The sequence below is a fragment of the Caretta caretta genome, chromosome 9 (genome assembly GCF_965140235.1).
Source record: "Caretta caretta isolate rCarCar2 chromosome 9, rCarCar1.hap1, whole genome shotgun sequence".
Taxonomy (NCBI): Eukaryota; Metazoa; Chordata; order Testudines; family Cheloniidae; genus Caretta; species Caretta caretta.
Genome location: NC_134214.1, coordinates 57,119,529 through 57,137,864, shown reverse-complemented (window position 1 = coordinate 57,137,864; position 18,336 = coordinate 57,119,529). Strand labels below are relative to the sequence as shown.

The 18,336-nt window shown below is 42.8% G+C and overlaps 1 protein-coding gene across 6 annotated transcripts in view; it reads right to left on the bottom strand.

Moving 5' to 3' along the window:
- LOC125642780 (SLAIN motif-containing protein-like) overlaps positions 1 to 18,336 on the bottom strand; it is a 105,570-nt gene that overhangs the window by 60,728 nt on the left and 26,506 nt on the right. For 4 of the 6 annotated variants that reach the window (XM_048864556.2, XM_048864560.2, XM_048864559.2 and 1 more), the window contains exons 4-6: positions 10,010 to 10,146; positions 6,611 to 6,760; positions 535 to 675 (exon numbers count right to left, since the gene is read on the bottom strand). In XM_048864556.2, coding sequence (XP_048720513.2) covers positions 535 to 675; positions 6,611 to 6,760; positions 10,010 to 10,146 — 428 coding nt within the window. The remainder of the gene's footprint in view (positions 1 to 534; positions 676 to 6,610; positions 6,761 to 10,009; positions 10,147 to 18,336) is intronic. The other 2 variants (XM_048864557.2, XM_048864562.2) reach the window with 1 other exon arrangement.

The following is an 18,336-nucleotide window of genomic DNA, read 5'->3' as shown; positions in this document are numbered from 1 at the left end:
TACATTTTGCCCTCTACAGCATGTCTAGTGCATTGAGCACAGGACCAGGCCTAGAAATCCAAGTTCTAATTGCAGCCCTCTCAATTCTGGCTCTCTGTTTTTGACTCAGGCTCTGGTCTACACATGAAATGTTGTTGCATGGAAGGTGCAAACAGATTTCAAAACATGGTTCTCTAGAAAAATGCTAACATGGTTTTAAGTCTCAATGCAGGGAGAACTTCATTTAGGCACAGAGTAAGATTTTTCAAAGGTACAAATGGTAGTTAGACACCTAACTCCTGTTTGGACCTTTGAAAAAATCTCCTCCACAATCATTTTTATCCTTAAGTGTCGTGAATTGAAAATGTTACCTTATCGACCAGGTTTAGGTGGACATCTTAGAGCTGTAGAATTTAAAGTTAATATATAAAAGAAAATGTAGTAGTTGGAAGTGGGCTATTAAACTCTTGTATGTTTGGACAGTTGAAATCTATCTGCATTTCCCTACAATTCCAATTACAAGACTAACATAGAAAGGAAATTGCTGTCACATACTTTCTTCCTGTAGGCGTGCCATAACCTGGACATCAGTTAAGTCCTGCAGCTTGTATCCCATAGAGATGGAGTCATCAGATGTACTCAGCTCACTGTCTACAGAGGACTGAGAGCTCAGTGCAGAATGCATGCTCAAGTAGCCTTCAGGAAAAAAGAAAAGGAGATACAAACAGAACAATGAGGAGCAGAAAATGCTTTAGACACCCACACAGAACCAATGATAAACTGCATAATTTTATTCCAATGCCAGTTCCAGTCATGAAGCAAAAAGATAAAGTTCAGAGCTGAAGTGGCCCAGCTTATTTGCTAGGAATAATTTACACAAGTCAGTAATGGCTGCAGAAGAGAGCGTGCTCCACATCTATCTGTAAATTTTATGAGGTAGAGACTGGCACGGTGCTTTGTGGCCTTCTCATAGAGAGGAAGAAAAATGCTCATTCTTTAATATAGACTTGAACCCAGAAATAGCTGCCAGAACATTTCTCTCAGTATTTACTGTTTTTGCACGTTTTTGAGAAAGGTAATGCTGCAGCGCCAATGGCTCAATGTGAAATCTCAGAAGAACTTGCTATGACATTTACATCTGGCCATAAGAGTGCTAAGATCTGAATCTCTCTCACAGATTCACTGATTGAATGAAAAGTCATTCAGTTTAATCTCAGTGACCCAGTGGAAGGCAAAAAGCCGTCCTGTACTATTCAAATTAAGAAGAATTACAACAGTGAGTTTGTTCTATGCAATGATAGGTTTTATACTAGGTACTTGCTATCTCATCCTGTTTTCCTCACCCCGTTTGTTTCCATTTTCCTCACCCCTACCTGTTTGTTTCTGCCACTTTTTGCATCTTGTCATAAACCAAGGCTGTGAAACTCTTTAGGGAAGAGACTGCCCCATTATCTATTTGTACAACACCTAGTACAAAACCCTGATTGGGGCCTTTACATTGCTGTAATATAAATAATAAAATCCAAATTAGCAGGCTCTCTCTCTGACTAAGGAGAGAAATTTCTACTACAGGAAACATCACTGAATAACCATTTTAAGCAACGATTAATTTCCTAATGTAGACAGAACTTAAGGTAATAGTGGCAGACTCTCCATGTCATTCCCATCAAGATGTTCCATTTGGGTTGAGCAAAATTTTGAAAGAAGAAGGATATTCCAGGGGCTAGGGCATTAGTCTGGAACTTGGGAGACCTGGGTTCAATTCTCTGCTCAACCACACACTTCCTGTGTGACCTTGGATGAGTCACTTAGTCACTCTGTGCCTCAGTTTTTCCATCTATAACAACAGTTCTCAAACTTTAGCAACCCGAGGACCCCCATTTTGATTTTAAATTTTTCAGACCCCGCAATTCCCCCGCTCAGCCCCAGGCCCCGCCCCCACTCCACCACTTCCCCCCAGGCTCCAGTTCAGTGGTACCCCAGGGGAAACCCGTCACAGGGAGGATAACTGCATTAAAGACTGTAAGGCACTCCTCTGGTAGGAGGAGCCATACGAGCACTAATAATACAAAGAAGTTCTGTATCTTTAGAACAGACACTTTCAGTACAATGACCTTCTCCTCTTTGTCCTCATCTTTTCAGAGATATCAAAAATATTTCCAGCAGCTAAGCAAAAGTAGCACGTTGGCAGGATGTGGTACACTGAATAAAACAGCACAATGTTCTTCCAAAGACATTACCTTCCACCCTAAGAGGGCAAAACTCAACTACTCTGGACTGGCCAGAAGCCAGCAACAAACTCTGGATGTTCTATATGTAAAGTCTGTTCTGAGAAAGGACTGCAGGGATTTAACTTTGCATTAGTTATTCATGGTGCACTAATCTTTGACAATCCTGCTGACCAGTGACTAAAATAAAAGCATTACCATACTTCTGTTTCTGTTCTGGTATTCCACAACAGATTTTACACTTCATTAACTGAGGGCAAGTCTACACTAAAAAATTAAGTCGATCTAAGTTACATACAGCCACTGCAGTAATTAAATTGCTTTTGCATGTCCACACTACACTCCTTGTGTCGACGGTGCGTGTCCTCACCAGGAGCACTTGCACCAATTTAACAGTCAGCGTGGGGCATTTTAGGATGGCTTCTGAAAGGCAGCAACAGTTGATATAAGCAATGCAGTGCTCACACTGACTCTCCGTCAACTTAAGCACTATGCCCCTTGCTGAGGTGGAGTTAAAGTTGATGTAGTGGGAGAGTTCATAGAATCAGAGAATCATAGAATATAAGGGTTGGAAGGGACCCCAGAAGGTCATCTAGTCCAACCCCCTGCTCAAAGCAGGACCAATTCCCAGTTAAATCATCAATTCCCAGTTAAATCATCAGTTACATCGGTGGAAGCTATATTTTAGTGTAGACACTTACAGAGTTAGATCAACTTAAGCTGCCTTACATTGACCTAACTCTGTAGTGTAGACCAGGCCTGAGTTAGCAAATAATTTTCGTATGGAGTGAAGTGATGAACCACTGTAGAAAGATTTTTGTTTACTACAAGCCATTTTAAAAGTTTGTTTCCATCCCATTCTTGAATTCTTTCCTCTGAAAGTGTCCTGATAGAAGGGATAGGGGATGAAGAGACTCGTAGGTGCTAGGATAATACAAATAATAAAGAAGGTGGTGGTGGTGAAGAAATACAAAAGAATTTTCTCCAGAATGGCAACAAAATACTTCAGTATGCAGTATATCAGGAATTCATCCTGACAGACTCAGCCACTGCTCTGCTGGAATCACTGGCATCTATAAGATTACAATAATGGGCAGAGATGGGGGAGGCCACAGACTTAACGTAATCAAGTTGTAAAGCAAGGCCCTTCTGTGGTACCTAGCTGGAGTGGCGCCATCCCACACACATGCAATGCAAGTTACTGCTAACAGCATTGCCAATCTTCTACTAAAAAACTCAGACAATTGTAAGGCAATGAACAAAAAGAGATGAAAAACAGCTCAAGGAATCTTGTGCACGAAGTGCACCTTTGTCAAGATTCTGTCAACCCTCCCTCCACAAAAGCTGAGATTGACACTGCCCTCTCTGCTACTAAAACAGGAAAAGCAGCTGATGTTGATGGCATCCTTCTAGACTTTCTTAAATACCTTAGGCCAAGAGGGCACAACTGGATGGCTACAATATTCACAAAAGCCACATCACGACCAGCAAAATTCCAACAGCTTGGAGACAATCCATGGCCATCACTATTTTAATACCTGGAAAGCAATCTCCCTATCACTCTCCTTTAGCAAGGCTGACCCCACCCTGGAGACCACAAGGAACGGGCGAAGCTGCTGTGACCAAGCTTTTGCCCCAGCTGCCAGCAGAAGCTTAAAACAGCTGCGGCTTTTATCGACTTCTCATTGGCCTTTGATACCATCTTGGCATAAGGATTTACGGCTGAAGCTTTCCAACCTGCTTCAACAGGACCAGACATTTTGACTCATTAAGTCAATGTTCTCGGACAGAACATTCTGTGTCCATCTCGGAAGTCAGGGTAGCCAAAAGTGGAGTTTGCACAATGGCTTCCCACAGGGATCAGTACTAGCACCACCTCTTTTTAACTTGTATTTTAAGTGATGTGTCCAAAACGACATGCCGCATCGTTTATGCTGATGCTTGGCACGAAAAACACAGGCCACAACACTCAGATCTTAATGATCTGAAGAGAATGGAAAACTATTTTTGGTACTGGCAGCTCATACTCAATCCATCAAATACGGTGTTTCAGCTTTTCATCTCAACAATTCTGAAGCTAAGAGGATGCTAAATGTAATTGCTCACAATCTTAATCCCCGCTATCTAGGAGTCACCGTCAATCGCAGCCTTACCTTACCTGTCAACAATATCTGAAGCAGGGGAGCCATAAAATGAAGAGTCGCATTAATATACAAAACTAGCAGGTTCTAGTTGGGGTTGTGACTCTCGAATGCTACAAACAGTAACATTGACTTTCGTTTAAACCCATGGTTTAGTACTACACACCTGTTTGGGGAAGATGCTCCCACACAGACCTTGTCAACACCCAGCCCTGACACTTATAACTGGCACCCTGAAGTACACTCTGCTGCCTTGTCTTCTAGTCCTCACAAACATCCTTCCTTCAACCATCTGGCAAGAGATGGCAGCACTGTGCAACAACAAAAAATCACTCACTCACTAAAAGTTGCCACTACATGACAACCTTGTTCACTCACTTGGCAATTGCCTTAAGTCCCGCTGACCATTCTGGACATCTGGTGAAGCTCTTCTCTCATCTGTCAGCCAATGGGAGTTGTTCCAAAATACTATTTCATAGATGTTTCCAATCCCCACCCCCCACCAAAAGGCAAACATAGATCTCATATTTTTCTGATGTTTAAGAAATTTGCTTGATAATTCAAGATTTGTATTCAAGGAACTTTCCATTGGACCAGGAAAAAGTCTTGGATTCTCAAAGTCAAACCCATTGCAGATCCACACCCCCGAGCTACGTAGTTATACTGACCTAACCCCCTAACCACAGCTGGAGAGCTTCTCCTGCTGACATAGCTAACACCTCTCAAGGAGGTGGATTAACTACACTAACAGGAGAGCTCTCCCCTATCAGCTTAGAGCATCTTCATTAAAGCACTACAGTGGTGCAGCTGCACTGATGCAGCGTTTTAAGCATAGACTTGCCCACACTCACTAATAGATCTGGGTTCCTGATTTGAACAGTCCTTTTAAGCAAACCCCATATTAAACAAATTAATAACTTATTCAGCTCCTCAAAATACACTGCAACTATAAAGGAGATCCTTTCCTATAAAAATCAACCTACAGAACTTAAACAGTCAAAAGAAAAGAAGAGAGTGTCCAAATAATTCAATACTTCCAGAAACTGTGTTCTATTAAATCTAAAAAATCAAGGAGGAAAAAAAAGTAAAATTTCAAAAGCATACCTGCATCTGTCAAAATATTTGCATGCAAGACAGGTTTTTAAAATATTCATGTGACTTCAAGTTTCAAGACAGACTGTGTTAAACATGCAATTTTTTGAACATGCAAACCAGATCTACACAAAAATAAAACAAGATACATTCTTTTGATAGGAAACAAAAGGCAGAGCATTGCTCCAACAGCAAAAATAACCATGGGCTGCATCTAGAGGGCTAAATGCTACTCCTGAAAGAGTCCATGTATAAATTTCACTGAGAGCAGACCATGTGCATCCAAAGGGCAGACTCTGATCTAAAGTGTTCAGGAGAAACACTAGCAGTTTAATCATTTGACACAAATTAGAAGTTTTGGTCCCACATTCCAATCAGGACAGAAATTCTGATGAAAATATTATTTTTATATATTATATATATAAAAATTATTCCTGTTGGAGGTCTTGGTCATCACCTAATTTAAAAGTAATACAAATCTTATTCCAACAAGTCAAGCAAAAGCTTTCCATCAGATTTTACTATTCCATCTTTATTTAGCTACTCAATTATTTCACCATCTCTCTAAAAAGGGGAAACTGCAAAGAGTTTGGTGTTTAGAGACAATTAGAATAATTTTCAAAAGCACCTAAGTCACTTAAGAGCTTATGTCCCATTAACTTTCAGTAAGACTTCAGCTCCTAAGTCCCTTAGGTGCTTTTGAAATTTTTACCCAATATCACCAAGTAACCAGCTGAATTCAAGTTGTATTTTTTGTGAATGGTTAACTCTTTATTGTTTTATACTAGGCTATTTAAGGAGCAATGCTTCTTTGTTTTGTTTGAACCTGAACAGCTGTTTCATATTTTTTTAATGCCTAAAGTTAGTACAAATGAATGAGTTTTAAATATTATATATATTTAAATATATAATATAAATAAAAACAAACATATTCAATTATCACAAGACATTCAGGATGCAAAGATGCTCCTTCCATGGTGAAGTTACCACCTCAAAAGATTCCCAATGCCTTCATGCATAGCTGAGGCTAGCAATATAAACCAAATTAAGTTATATCCACTGGATTCTCCTTTTCATCACATCCCAAGATCCCCCGCCCCTTTAAAAGCCCACAACAATTCTTCTTGCATAGTTTTAAAAGTTTCACTCTGCATTATTGACATGCCATACCTGAGCTGCCACATGTTAGTAGTGGTTTGTTAGTTGATTTGAGGTGCCCAGGAGAGTTTAGTGCATTGCTACAGGAGCTTGCCTCTGTATTCAAGTTATGTGAACTTGGTGATGCCAATGGACTGCAATACAGGTTTTTCCACCTACCGGCTAGAAGGAAAATACAAGAAAGCCATATATATTACCAAATTAGCTTTGAAAATGAATGAAGTTGGGGAGACAAAGGCAGTAAATCGTACAGGACCAAGCATTATCATCAGCATTTAGAATCATCCAACATGAATGAACTACTCATCACAATAAGTGAAAAGCCACACAATATTTCTTCCTCTACTCTGCCATGACCCCTAACCTTGTATAATCACTGTTTAGTATCCCAAGAGCAGCTTCTTCACCAAGGCTGAGATTTTTCAAAGACGAATGGCTTGGAGCAGGGGGGAAATCTCAGCCTTGGTCTTCAAAAAGGACTTTCAAATTTTGAAGCCGAACAATGAAAATGTGATGCTATTTAACTGATGCTATTTAACTGATATTGAAAATAACTTCATTGGTCTTTACATTCAGATATGCATATTCCTTGGATTTTTACTCTTAATATTAATATCAAAGTATTAAGCTACTTTGATATAACTTTGGCTCAAAACTTCAAACAAAGATGTTTAAAATATCTGTTGTGCAAAACCCACACCCCAGAAACAGTGAACAAAATACTGAACATTAAAGATGTTTGAACTGGTGCTCTAGTTAAATGAAATGGGGGAGGTATAAAGCCTGATCAGAGAAGAGCTCAGCACAAGAGAGCACTTTAATGGAAAAATCTGAAAGAGAAAGTGAATGGTTAATAGAATAAAAACACCTTCATCCATCTTCTGGGTTATAGAAAGTTCACCAAAACAGACTGAGTTTTTAAACAAACCCAGCTCTACAACGTACATTCAGCTATCATATACCATCCTATCCTAAGGCCTGACTCAAAATAAATCTGATAATGTACCTTGCTGAACATACTGTCAGCACATAAATAAAATAAAAATACACGTTCTTATCAAGGGCCTAGGCCCACATGGCTGAAGTAGGATTGCTTGGCTGAATCAAGGCAAATGTTAAAATTTTCACACACAAGAATATGCTGTCCATTTCAAAGATAAGCAAACAGTAATGCCAGACGTATATGAAAATTATTTTTCCAGTTACTAGGACTGTCAACTGACTTTCAAATGTCAGTTCTCCCAGACCTTGCTCTCCCAGTACCATGCTCTGCCAAGCACAGGACTTGGGTTTAGGAGAGATGTATCTTGAGTAAGGCTAAGATTTTGTCCTGGAATTTTAGTAGAAGTCACAGACAGGTCACAGGAAAAAAAGAAAAATTCACAGAAGCTGTGACCTGTCCGTGACTTTTACTAAAAACGTCCAGGACAAAATGGGGATCTGCGAATCCCCACACCGCCTGAAAGGGAGTACCTCGGGGGTTCCCCTGCCACTCATGGTGACTGGGAGCTGCAGGGGCCTCCAGAGGCTGTGGGGGTACCCTGCAGCTCGTGGCCCCACCGTGGGCGGCAGGGGCCCTGCAGTCCCCTCTGCTGAAGTCACGGAGGTTGCTGGAAGTCATGGATTCCGTGACTTCTGCGATCTCTGTGACAAAATCGTAGCCTTAATCATGAGTCAGGCCAGACATCAGAGATGATGCAACATGAATTACATTTTCCTGTCCCCTAACAACTGGTCACTAAAAGGGATGCTGCAGCAGGAGCTCACACTCTTTTTGACTGCAGCAATCATAGCAGCTACTATGGGAGAAGAGTGGAAAAACAGATCACACACACGACAGTGAGGATTAGAATGAATATAAAAGTGACTCAGTTAACTCAAGATTATCAACATTACTTTGTGGTTCCAGGATTGTGGAGAAAAGAGGTCAGGGGAACGATGGATGAGGGCTCTACCAGCATATTCACCTTGTACCCGAAACGTCAATATTAACTGGCATAATGGGGAAATACTAGGGATGTAAATATCGTTTAAAAAGATAACCGTTTAAACTATTAAAATTATATAGTTTAACCAGTTAACCAATTAAAGGGAGAGGGGCCCCAGGTACCTAGTTTGTCCTGATGCGGCCTCCGCAGACACTCATGCCATCACAGCAGCAGCAGCTTCCCTTCCCTGACCAGCATGCTGTCCGCCTCCGCAGCCAAACTCCTTCCAGTGGCACAGGGGGAGGCCAGGGAATAATTTACCCCCTGACAGGACCTGCAGCTCCTGCCCCTCCCCCCGCCTAAACACACTCCCCCTCCCAGCTGGCTGCCGCCGGCAAAGCCCACAGTGCGGCCTGGGGCTGCTGAGGCTGGCTGGCCAGCGGGCCCAGGGTCGGAGAACCGGTTAGAGACCCGCATGTAGGAGGTTAACGGTCAGGGTGGGTTAACAATAAGACCAATACTAACTGGTTAACCATTTAATATTGTACATCCCTAGGAAATACACAAGTACAAAGTTATCAATATTACAGTGAAGTCAACTGTACATCTATTCTTTCAAAACTCTTTAAAAAAGGATGTTCACAACACTGAATGGTCAGTTCCTTCCCAAATTGCGTTTAAAAAAAAAAATTCTGAGATGCTGCCTTCTGAGCCAGTATGTGACCACTGAAAGAGAATGTTCCATAACATTTTGTGCTTCAGTTCCTTCCTGAGCCAATTAAGTATAAACTGCCAGTTAAAGCAGGGAAGTGGAAACCTTTGCTGCAATACTGAAGGTGAAATGGTCACCATGGAATATATTAGGGTAATATTAAAAATTTAAAATTTTCCTAGAAGCCAGGCACACCAAAGATAGAAGATCAGAAGTTTTCATGTAACATGACTAAGTTTTTAGCACTAACCGTGTTTAACCACGACTAGAAATAATGCATGGGAGAATCACTACAGGAAGAGGAAGATTAACAAAATTACTAAACAATTTTTTTGCAGGGAGAGAAACTACAGAAGAGTTTTGTTTTCCACACATGCTTTACTCTGATTACATATTTTTAATACCAATTTTTAAAGTTTTGTCTTGAATAAAAAAAAGGATCAAATTAAATTTTTTGTAAATACGATAGTCTGAAAACAATAAGTCAAATTCTCAGATTTATACATCGAATGTGAAATTTATGTAAAAAGTCAGGTATAGATAGAAATCAGCAAGATTATCTCCTTTGCACTAGGTCAGAAGTGCCTCTATCAGTGTTAACCCATTTTAGCTTCACAAAATTAATGCAGAAAGTTCTAATTCTATATATATGGATGTGCTCTATATTTACTTTAAGCCTGTAATACACTATATTTTATTTCTAGTTCAACTATTACTTCAGTAATAATGCAATATATATCTAAATATTCAAGATATATTTAGTGTACATACCTTGGTCAAGTCTATTTATAAGGGCTCGGCAGGCTACTTCTGTCTCAGGACTTGGGTTATCCAACACCTGTCGACACCATTTCAAAGGAGGCTCTGTTTTCTGATCTGCAATGGATTTTCTTGGAGAGACATATAGCCTTAAACAAAGGAATTGAAAAGGTATATTGGGTAAATGTTTATTAATTCAAACCCTCCTTTTATACTTTTGTAGTAGAATATGTTTTCTTAAATATGTTGTTATAAGTACTTGGTTTTTTTTAGGACATCTGCTCAAGAAACTCCCTGCTACAGCACAGGAAGAAATCACAGACACGCTCCTAGAGCCCTGACCAGGGGTATTCTATCTATCTGCTACCCAAGACCCATAAACCTGGAAATCGCAGACCCCTCATCATCTCACGCACTGGCACTCTTACAGCAGGATTATCTGGCTATTTGGCCTCTCTCCTCAGACCCTACACTACCAGCACTCCTAGCTGTCTTTGAGACACCACCGACTTCCTGAGGAAACTACAATGCATTGGTGATCTTCCTGAAAACACCATGGATGTAGAAGCTCTTTACACCAATATTCCACACAAGGATGGACTACAAGCTGTCAGCAACAGCATCCGTGATGAGGCCACGGTACACCTGGTGGCTGAGGTTTGTGACTTTGTCCTCACCCACCACCATTTCACATTTGGGGACAACTTATACCTTCAAGTCAGTGGCACTTCCATGAGTACCCGCATAGCTCCACAGCAAGCCAGCATTTTTATGGCCGACTTAGAACAACACTTCCTCAGCTCTCGTCCCCTAGGGCCCCTCCCCTACTTGCGCTACACTGATGACATCTTCATTGTATGGACCCATGGGAAGGAGGCCCTTGAAGAATTCCACCTGGATTTCAACAATTTCCACCCCACCATCAACCTCAGCCTGGACCAGTCCACACAAGAGATCCACTTCCTGGATCTACTTCCTGCAAATAAGTGATGGTCGCAAAAAAACACCCTATACTGGAAACCTACTGACCGCTATACTTACCTACATGCCTCCAGCTTCCATCCAGGACACAACACACGATCCATTGTCTACAGCCAAGTCCTAAAATACAACCGCATTTGTTCCAATCCCTCAGACAGAGACAAACACCTACAAGGTCTTTATCAAACATTCTTAAAACTACAATACCCACCTGGGGAAGTAAGGAAACAGATTGACAGAGTGAGACAGGTACCCAGAAGTGACCTACTACAGAACAGGCCAAACAAGGAAAATAATAGAACATGCAAAGAGGTGGAGTGCGGGGCGCAGCTTGTTCCAGGCTGGGAAGGAAGATCCTGGGAGTCCCAGTCTGCTCCCTCCAGGTCTCATTCCCTTAGCCCCATGGTGGCCACTCCAGCCCCGCTGGGTCCCACTCTCGCCTCAGTGCCCCCCTCCTCCTGGATGTGCACAAGTTTATGTGGTGGTGGAGCCCTCATACTATTTCCATTGCAGGAGTGCTAGCCCTCCTGCCCTCTCTGGTTCTAGTGCCCCTGCCTACAGCAATAGCCCAGTTGCCAATAGTGAAAGCACATCTCTGAAGAATACATTAAGGAACTGGCACTATAAAATAGGCCTAAACCACAGGAGAATACTTTCATCTCTAGTTACTCATTCTGACACAAATTTCACACCACACTACTCCCCTAAAGTATTCTGAATCCTTTCCCTAAAAATCCTCCAATGGCATTTATTCATTAAGATAATTTGGCAATTACATCTTTGATCTCTAAAACTAAAATTTAAAGAAAGTTTTCAGAAGTCTTCACTGGTGTGTTTCTCAGTTTTTTCAGGCACTTTATTTCAGTGGGAGCCGAGAGTCTTCAGTCCCTCTGTAAAGTCAGCACAATTTGTTAAATCAATAACACTTCTGAAAGTTTGGCTACGAGTTTTAAAATGAGAGATTTTGTTTAACAGATACAAGAGTTGTTCTAGTCTCCTAAATTGGAGTTGTATGAAGGCAAGGAACAAAGGGATTCAGAAACACACAGTACTATGTAGTCTTTACATAGAAGAGCTACAGTCAGGAAGCAAGGATTTTTATAATAAACCAAAATTACTTTAGAGTTCTTTTCCCCCCATTCTCCACTCCCACACGCACCTTTTTAGAAAATAAACAGTGGACTTTAAAAAAAAAAAATCAAACTTGCAGTTTGATTTAACAAGACAAGATTTAACTTCCACTGTAGCACCCATGTTTCCTGTGGCCTCGTCTACACCACACAGTTAGGTTGATGTAAGACAGCTTATCTTGACCTAATTATGTCTACAGCCTTGCTCTTGGTGACGTAAGTGCCCTACTTCACCAACATAATAACTCCATCTCCATGAAAGGCAGAGGGCTTATGTCAGTGTAGTTAAGGAGACAAAGTGCTCGTGTAGACACTGTGTTACTTACATCGGCTGTTGACTGTCTTGTCAATTTCACACCCCTAGAGAGCTGGGTGGCTGGACCCCGCTTCCAGCGGTGAATGGGGAGCCTTCCGGGAGCCTGTGAGGCAGCTGGGCTCCTGGCAGGGAGCTGCCAGCGGAGCTGAGAGACCAGGCTCTCAGCTTCCCACACTGTCCCTCTTAGGTGCACTCCTGCTGAGGAAGCACATCACCAATCCAAGGAGGATAGTGTGGACATGCACCACCACTGTTATTATAGTGGTGGCTGTAAAATCTACCTAATATAGGTTGACTTACATTTCTAGTGTAGACATACCCTGTAAAAGTTTAGAGGAAAAAAATCAATTTTGCCACAGTTCGTACATTTAAGGAGACTTGTATAAAGCTAGCTTCATCATTTTCTCTTTTTCTGCACCTTAGAATACCAAGTTTTAATATGGGAAAAATATCTAAAAATTACAAAATATGGCAAGGCGCGTGAGTGGCAGGTGTAATACCAAAAGCTTTTTTTTTTTTTTTTTTTAAATTGACTAGATTTCAAGTTTGTGACCCTTTGGTGTGGCATTAATTATTTTACAACAGAGTAACTGTTTATTACAATTCACATGCTGGTGTATGAGGGCACAGCGTAAAGACACAGATAAGATTAATAGATTTTCATAAATCCATAATGCACCAACCACCTCCTAAATCAGTCATAATCAGCACAAGAACAGTATTTCCAAGAGTTCTTAATTTGCATATAAAGACTACAGCACTCTGATTGTAGCAGCTACCAGCAAATCAGAACAGAAAAGAAGCAGGCAGACCAGAACAAGAATATTTAGGACATTTGTAACTGCAAGGAAGGACTGGAGGATTGAAGAAAATCCAAAATTGTGTTGTCCAAAAGAAAAAAAAAAAAAGGAGGTACTTTCAAAATTACACATCACTTAATGAGTTACAGTACTCCCCGGTCCATCTCCTTTTAGAATTAGGACATATTCTAACCACTGTTTGAACTGAAAGCACTCATGAGACGGAAGTCTCCAGATCACAGGTCCTGGTTCTAATGGGGGACTTCAATCACCCTGACATCTGCTGGGAGAGCAATACAGCAGTGCACAGACAATCCAGGAAGTTTTTGGAGAATGTTGGGGACAACTTCCTGGTACAAGTGCTGGAGGAACCGACTAGGGGCCGTGATCCTCTGGACTTGCTGCTTACAAACAAAGAAGAATTGATAGGGGAAGTAAAAGTGGGTGGCAACCTAGGCAGCAGTGACCATGAGACGGTTGAGTTCAGGATCCTGAAAAAAGGAAGAAAGGAGAGTAGATAAATAAGGATCCTGGACTTCAGAAAAGCAGACTTAGACTCCCTTAGGGAACTGATGGGCAGGATCCCCTGGGAGACTAATATGAACAGGGCAAGGAGCCCAGGAGAGCTGGCTGTATTTTAAAGAAGCCTTATTGAGGGTGCAGGAACAATCCATCCCGAAGTGCAAAAAGAATAGCAAATTTGGCAGGCAACCGTAACAGTGAAATCTTCGGTGAGCTTAACTCAAAAAGGAAGTTTACAAGACCTGGAAATTTGGATAGATGACTACTGAAGAGTATAAAAATACTGCTAGAGCATGCAGGCGTGTAATCAGGAAGGCCAAGGCACAATTGGAGGTGCAGCTAGCAAGGAACGTGAAGGGTAACAAGAAGGGTTTCTACAGGTATGTTAGCAACAAGATGATCAGGGAAAGTGTGGGACCCTTACTGAATGGGGGAGGCAACATAGTGACAGATGATGTGGAAAAAGCTGAAGTTCTCAATGCTTTTTTGCCTCGGTCTTCACAGACAAAGACAGTCCCAGACTGCTGCACTGGACAACACAGCATGGGGAGTAGGTGAGTAGCCCTCAGTGGTGAAAGAACAGGTTAAGGATTATTTTGAAAAGCTGGATGTGCACAAGGCCATGGGTCCAGAACTAATGCATCCAAGGGTACTGAGGGAGTTGGCTGATGTGATTGCAGAGCCAAAAAAGGGAAAAAAAGAGAACCCGGGGAACTACAGATCGGTCAGCCTCACTTCAGTCCCTGGCAAAATCATGGAGCAGGTCCTCAAGGAATCCATTTTGAAGCACTTTGGAGGAGAAGAAGATGATCAGGAACAATCAACATGGATTCACCAAAGGAAAGTCATGCCTGACCAACCTGATTGCCTTCTATGGTGAGATAACGGGCTCTGGGGATACGGAGAAAGTGCTGGATGTGATATATCTTGACTTTAGTCTTCCACAGTATTCTTGCCGGCAACTTAAAGTAGTATGGGCTGGATGAATGGACTATAAGGTGGATAGAAAGCTGGCTTGATCATCGGGCTCAATGGGTAGCGATCAATGGCTCCATGTCTAATTGGCAGTCAGTATCAAGCAGAGTGCCCCAGGGGGCAGTCCTGGGGCCGGTTTTGTTCAACATCTTCATTAATGATCTGGATAATGGGATTAATTGACCCTCAGCAAGTTTTCAGAGGACACTAAGTTGGGGGGAGAGGTAGATATGCTTGAGGGTAGGGATAGGGTCCAGAGTGACCTAGACAAATTGGAGGATTGGGCCAAAAGAAATCTGATGAGGTTCAACAAGGACAAGTGCAGAGTTCTGCACTTAGGAAGGGAGAATCCCATGCACCGCTACAGGCTGGGGACCGACTGGCTAAGCAGCAGTTCTGTAGAAAAGGACCTGCGGATTACAGTGAACGAGAAGCTGGATATGAGTCAACAGTGTGACCTTGTTGCCAAGAAGGCTGAATTGGTAGAAGCATTGCCACAAGACAGAGGAAAGTGATTATTCCCCTCTCTTCGACACTGGTGAAGCCACTCCTGGAGTATTGCTTTCCAATTTTGGTCCCCCCACTACAGAAGGGATGTGGACAAATTGGAGACAGTCCGGCGGAGGGTAACGAAAATTATTAGGAGGCTGGAGCACATGATTTACGGGGAGAGGCTGAGGGAACTGGGATTATTTAGTCCACAGAAGAGAAGACTGAGGAGCGATTTGATAGCAGCCTTCAATTACCTGAAGGGGGGTTCCAAAAAGAGGATGAAGCTAGGCAAATGACAGAAAGAGAAGCAATGATCTCAAGTTGTGGTGGGGGAGGTCTAGGTTGGAAGTCCTGGACAACTGGAAAAAGGCTAATGTAGTGCCCATCTTTAAAAAAGGGAAGGAGGAGGATCCTGGGAACTACAGGCCAGTCAGCCTCACCTCAGTCCCTGGAAAAATCATGGAGCAGGTCCTCAAGGAATCAATTCTGAAGCACTTAGAGGAGAGGAAAGTGATCAGGAACAGTCAGCATGGATTCACCAAGGGCAAGTCATGCCTGACTAATCTAATTGCCTTCTATGATGAGATAACTGGCTCTGTGGATGAGGGGAAAGCGGTGGACGTGTTGTTCCTTGACTTTAGCAAAGCTTTTGACACAGTCTCCCACAGTATTCTTGCCAGCAAGTTAAAGAAGTATGGGCTGGATGAATGCACTATAAGGTAGTTAGAAAGTTGGCTAGATTGTCGGGCTCAACGGGTAGTGATCAATTGCTCCATGTCTAGTTGGCAGCCGGTATCAAGTGGAGTGCCCCAAGGGTCGGTCCTGGGGCCGGTTTTGTTCAGTATCTTCATAAATGATCTGGAGGATGGTGTGGATTGCACCCTCAGCAAGTTTGCAGATGACACTAAACTGGGAGAGAGGTAGATACGCTGGAGGGTAGGGATAGGATACAGAGGGACCTAGACAAATTAGAGGATTGGGCCAAAACAAATATGATGAGGTTCAACAAAGACAAGTTGACTGCTCAGAGCTCCGGTACGAAACTGTAGAAAAACCTGAGTGTCTCTGGATTAAGTTTAGAAGTGTGTGCAACAAGAGTGATGTAGTGGTGGGAGTCTGCTATAGACCACCGGACCAGGGGGATGAGGTAGATGAGGCTTTCTTCCAGCAGCTCACGGAAGCTACTAGATTGCATGCCCTGATTCTCATGGGTGACTTTAATTTTCCTGATATCTGCTGGGAGAGCAATACAGCGGTGCATAGACAACCCAGGAAGTTTTTGGAAAGCGTAGGGGACAATTTCCTGGCGCAAGTGCTAGAGGAGCCAACTGGGGGGGGCGCTTTTCTTGACCTGCTGCTCACAAACCGGGTAGAATTAGTGGGGGAAGCAAAAGTGGATGGGAATCTGGGAGGCAGTGACCATGAGTTGGTTGAGTTCAGGATACTGACGCAGGGAAGAAAGGTAAGCAGCAGGATACGGACCCTGGACTTCAGGAAAGCAGACTTCGACTCCCTCAGGGAACGGATGGCCAGGATCCCCTGGGGGACTAACTTGAAGGGGAAAGGAGTCCAGGAGAGCTGGCTGTATTTCAAGGAATCCCTGTTGAGGTTACAGGGACAAACCATCCCAATGAGTCGAAAGAATAGTAAATATGGCAGGCGACCAGCTTGGCTTAATGGTGAAATCCTAGCGGATTTCAATGGCTCCATGTCTAGTTGGCAGCCGGTATCAAGTGGAGTGCCCCAAGGGTCGGTCCTGGGGCCGGTTTTGTTCAATATCTTCATAAATGATCTGGAGGATGGTGTGGATTGCACTCTCAGCAAATTTGCGGATGATACTAAACTGGGAGGAGTGGTAGATATGCTGGAGGGGAGGGATAGGATACAGAAGGACCTAGACAAATTGGAGGATTGGGCCAAAAGAAATCTGATGAGGTTCAATAAGGATAAGTGCAGGGTCCTGCACTTAGGATGGAAGAATCCAATGCACCGCTACAGACTAGGGACCGAATGGCTAGGCAGCAGTTCTGCGGAAAAGGACCTAGGGGTGACAGTGGACGAGAAGCTGGATATGAGTCAGCAGTGTGCCCTTGTTGCCAAGAAGGCCAATGGCATTTTGGGATGTATAAGTAGGGGCATAGCGAGCAGATCGAGGGACGTGATCGTTCCCCTCTATTCGACATTGGTGAGGCCTCATCTGGAGTACTGTGTCCAGTTTTGGGCCCCACACTACAAGAAGGATGTGGATAAATTGGAGAGAGTCCAGCGAAGGGCAACAAAAATGATTAGGGGTCTAGAACACATGACTTATGAGGAGAGGCTGAGGGAGCTGGGATTGTTTAGCCTGCAAAAGAGAAGAATGAGGGGGGATTTGATAGCTGCTTTCAACTACCTGAAAGGGGGTTCCAAAGAGGATGGCTCTAGACCGTTCTCAGTAGTAGCGGATGACAGAACAAGGAGTAATGGTCTCAAGTTGCAGTGGGGGAGGTTTAGGTTGGATATTAGGACAAACTTTTTCACTAGGAGGGTGGTGAAACACTGGAATGCGTTACCTAGGGAGGTGGTGGAATCTCCTTCCTTAGATATTTTTAAGGTCAGGCTTGACAAAGCCCTGGCTGCGATGATTTAGTTGGGGATTGGTCCTGCTTTGAGCAGGGGGTTGGACTAGATGACCTCCTGAGGTCCCTTCCAACCCTGATATTCTATGATACTAGGCAACACTATTTCACTAGGAGGATGGTGAAGCACTGGAATGGGTTACCTAGGGAGGTGGAGGAATCTCCATCCTTAGAGGTTTTTAAGGTCCGGCTTTACAAAGCCTTGGTTGAGATGATTTAGTTGGTGTTGGTCCTGCTTTGAGCAGGAGATCAGACTAGATGACCTCCTGAGATCTCTTCCAAACCTAATATTCTATGATTCTGAGACAGCTATATGGGTCCCATTCTCTTCCTACTTGCACGAGCATAAAACTGGCATAATTCCTCATTTAAAGTCAATAGAGTTAACACTTACAAAGATGTAAATTGGAATAATGAGAATCAGATCCTATCATTTCTCAGAGAAACAGGCCAAAGGACTTTGTAATATACCAAAATTTAGACATTGCACTCTGAAATTCTAACT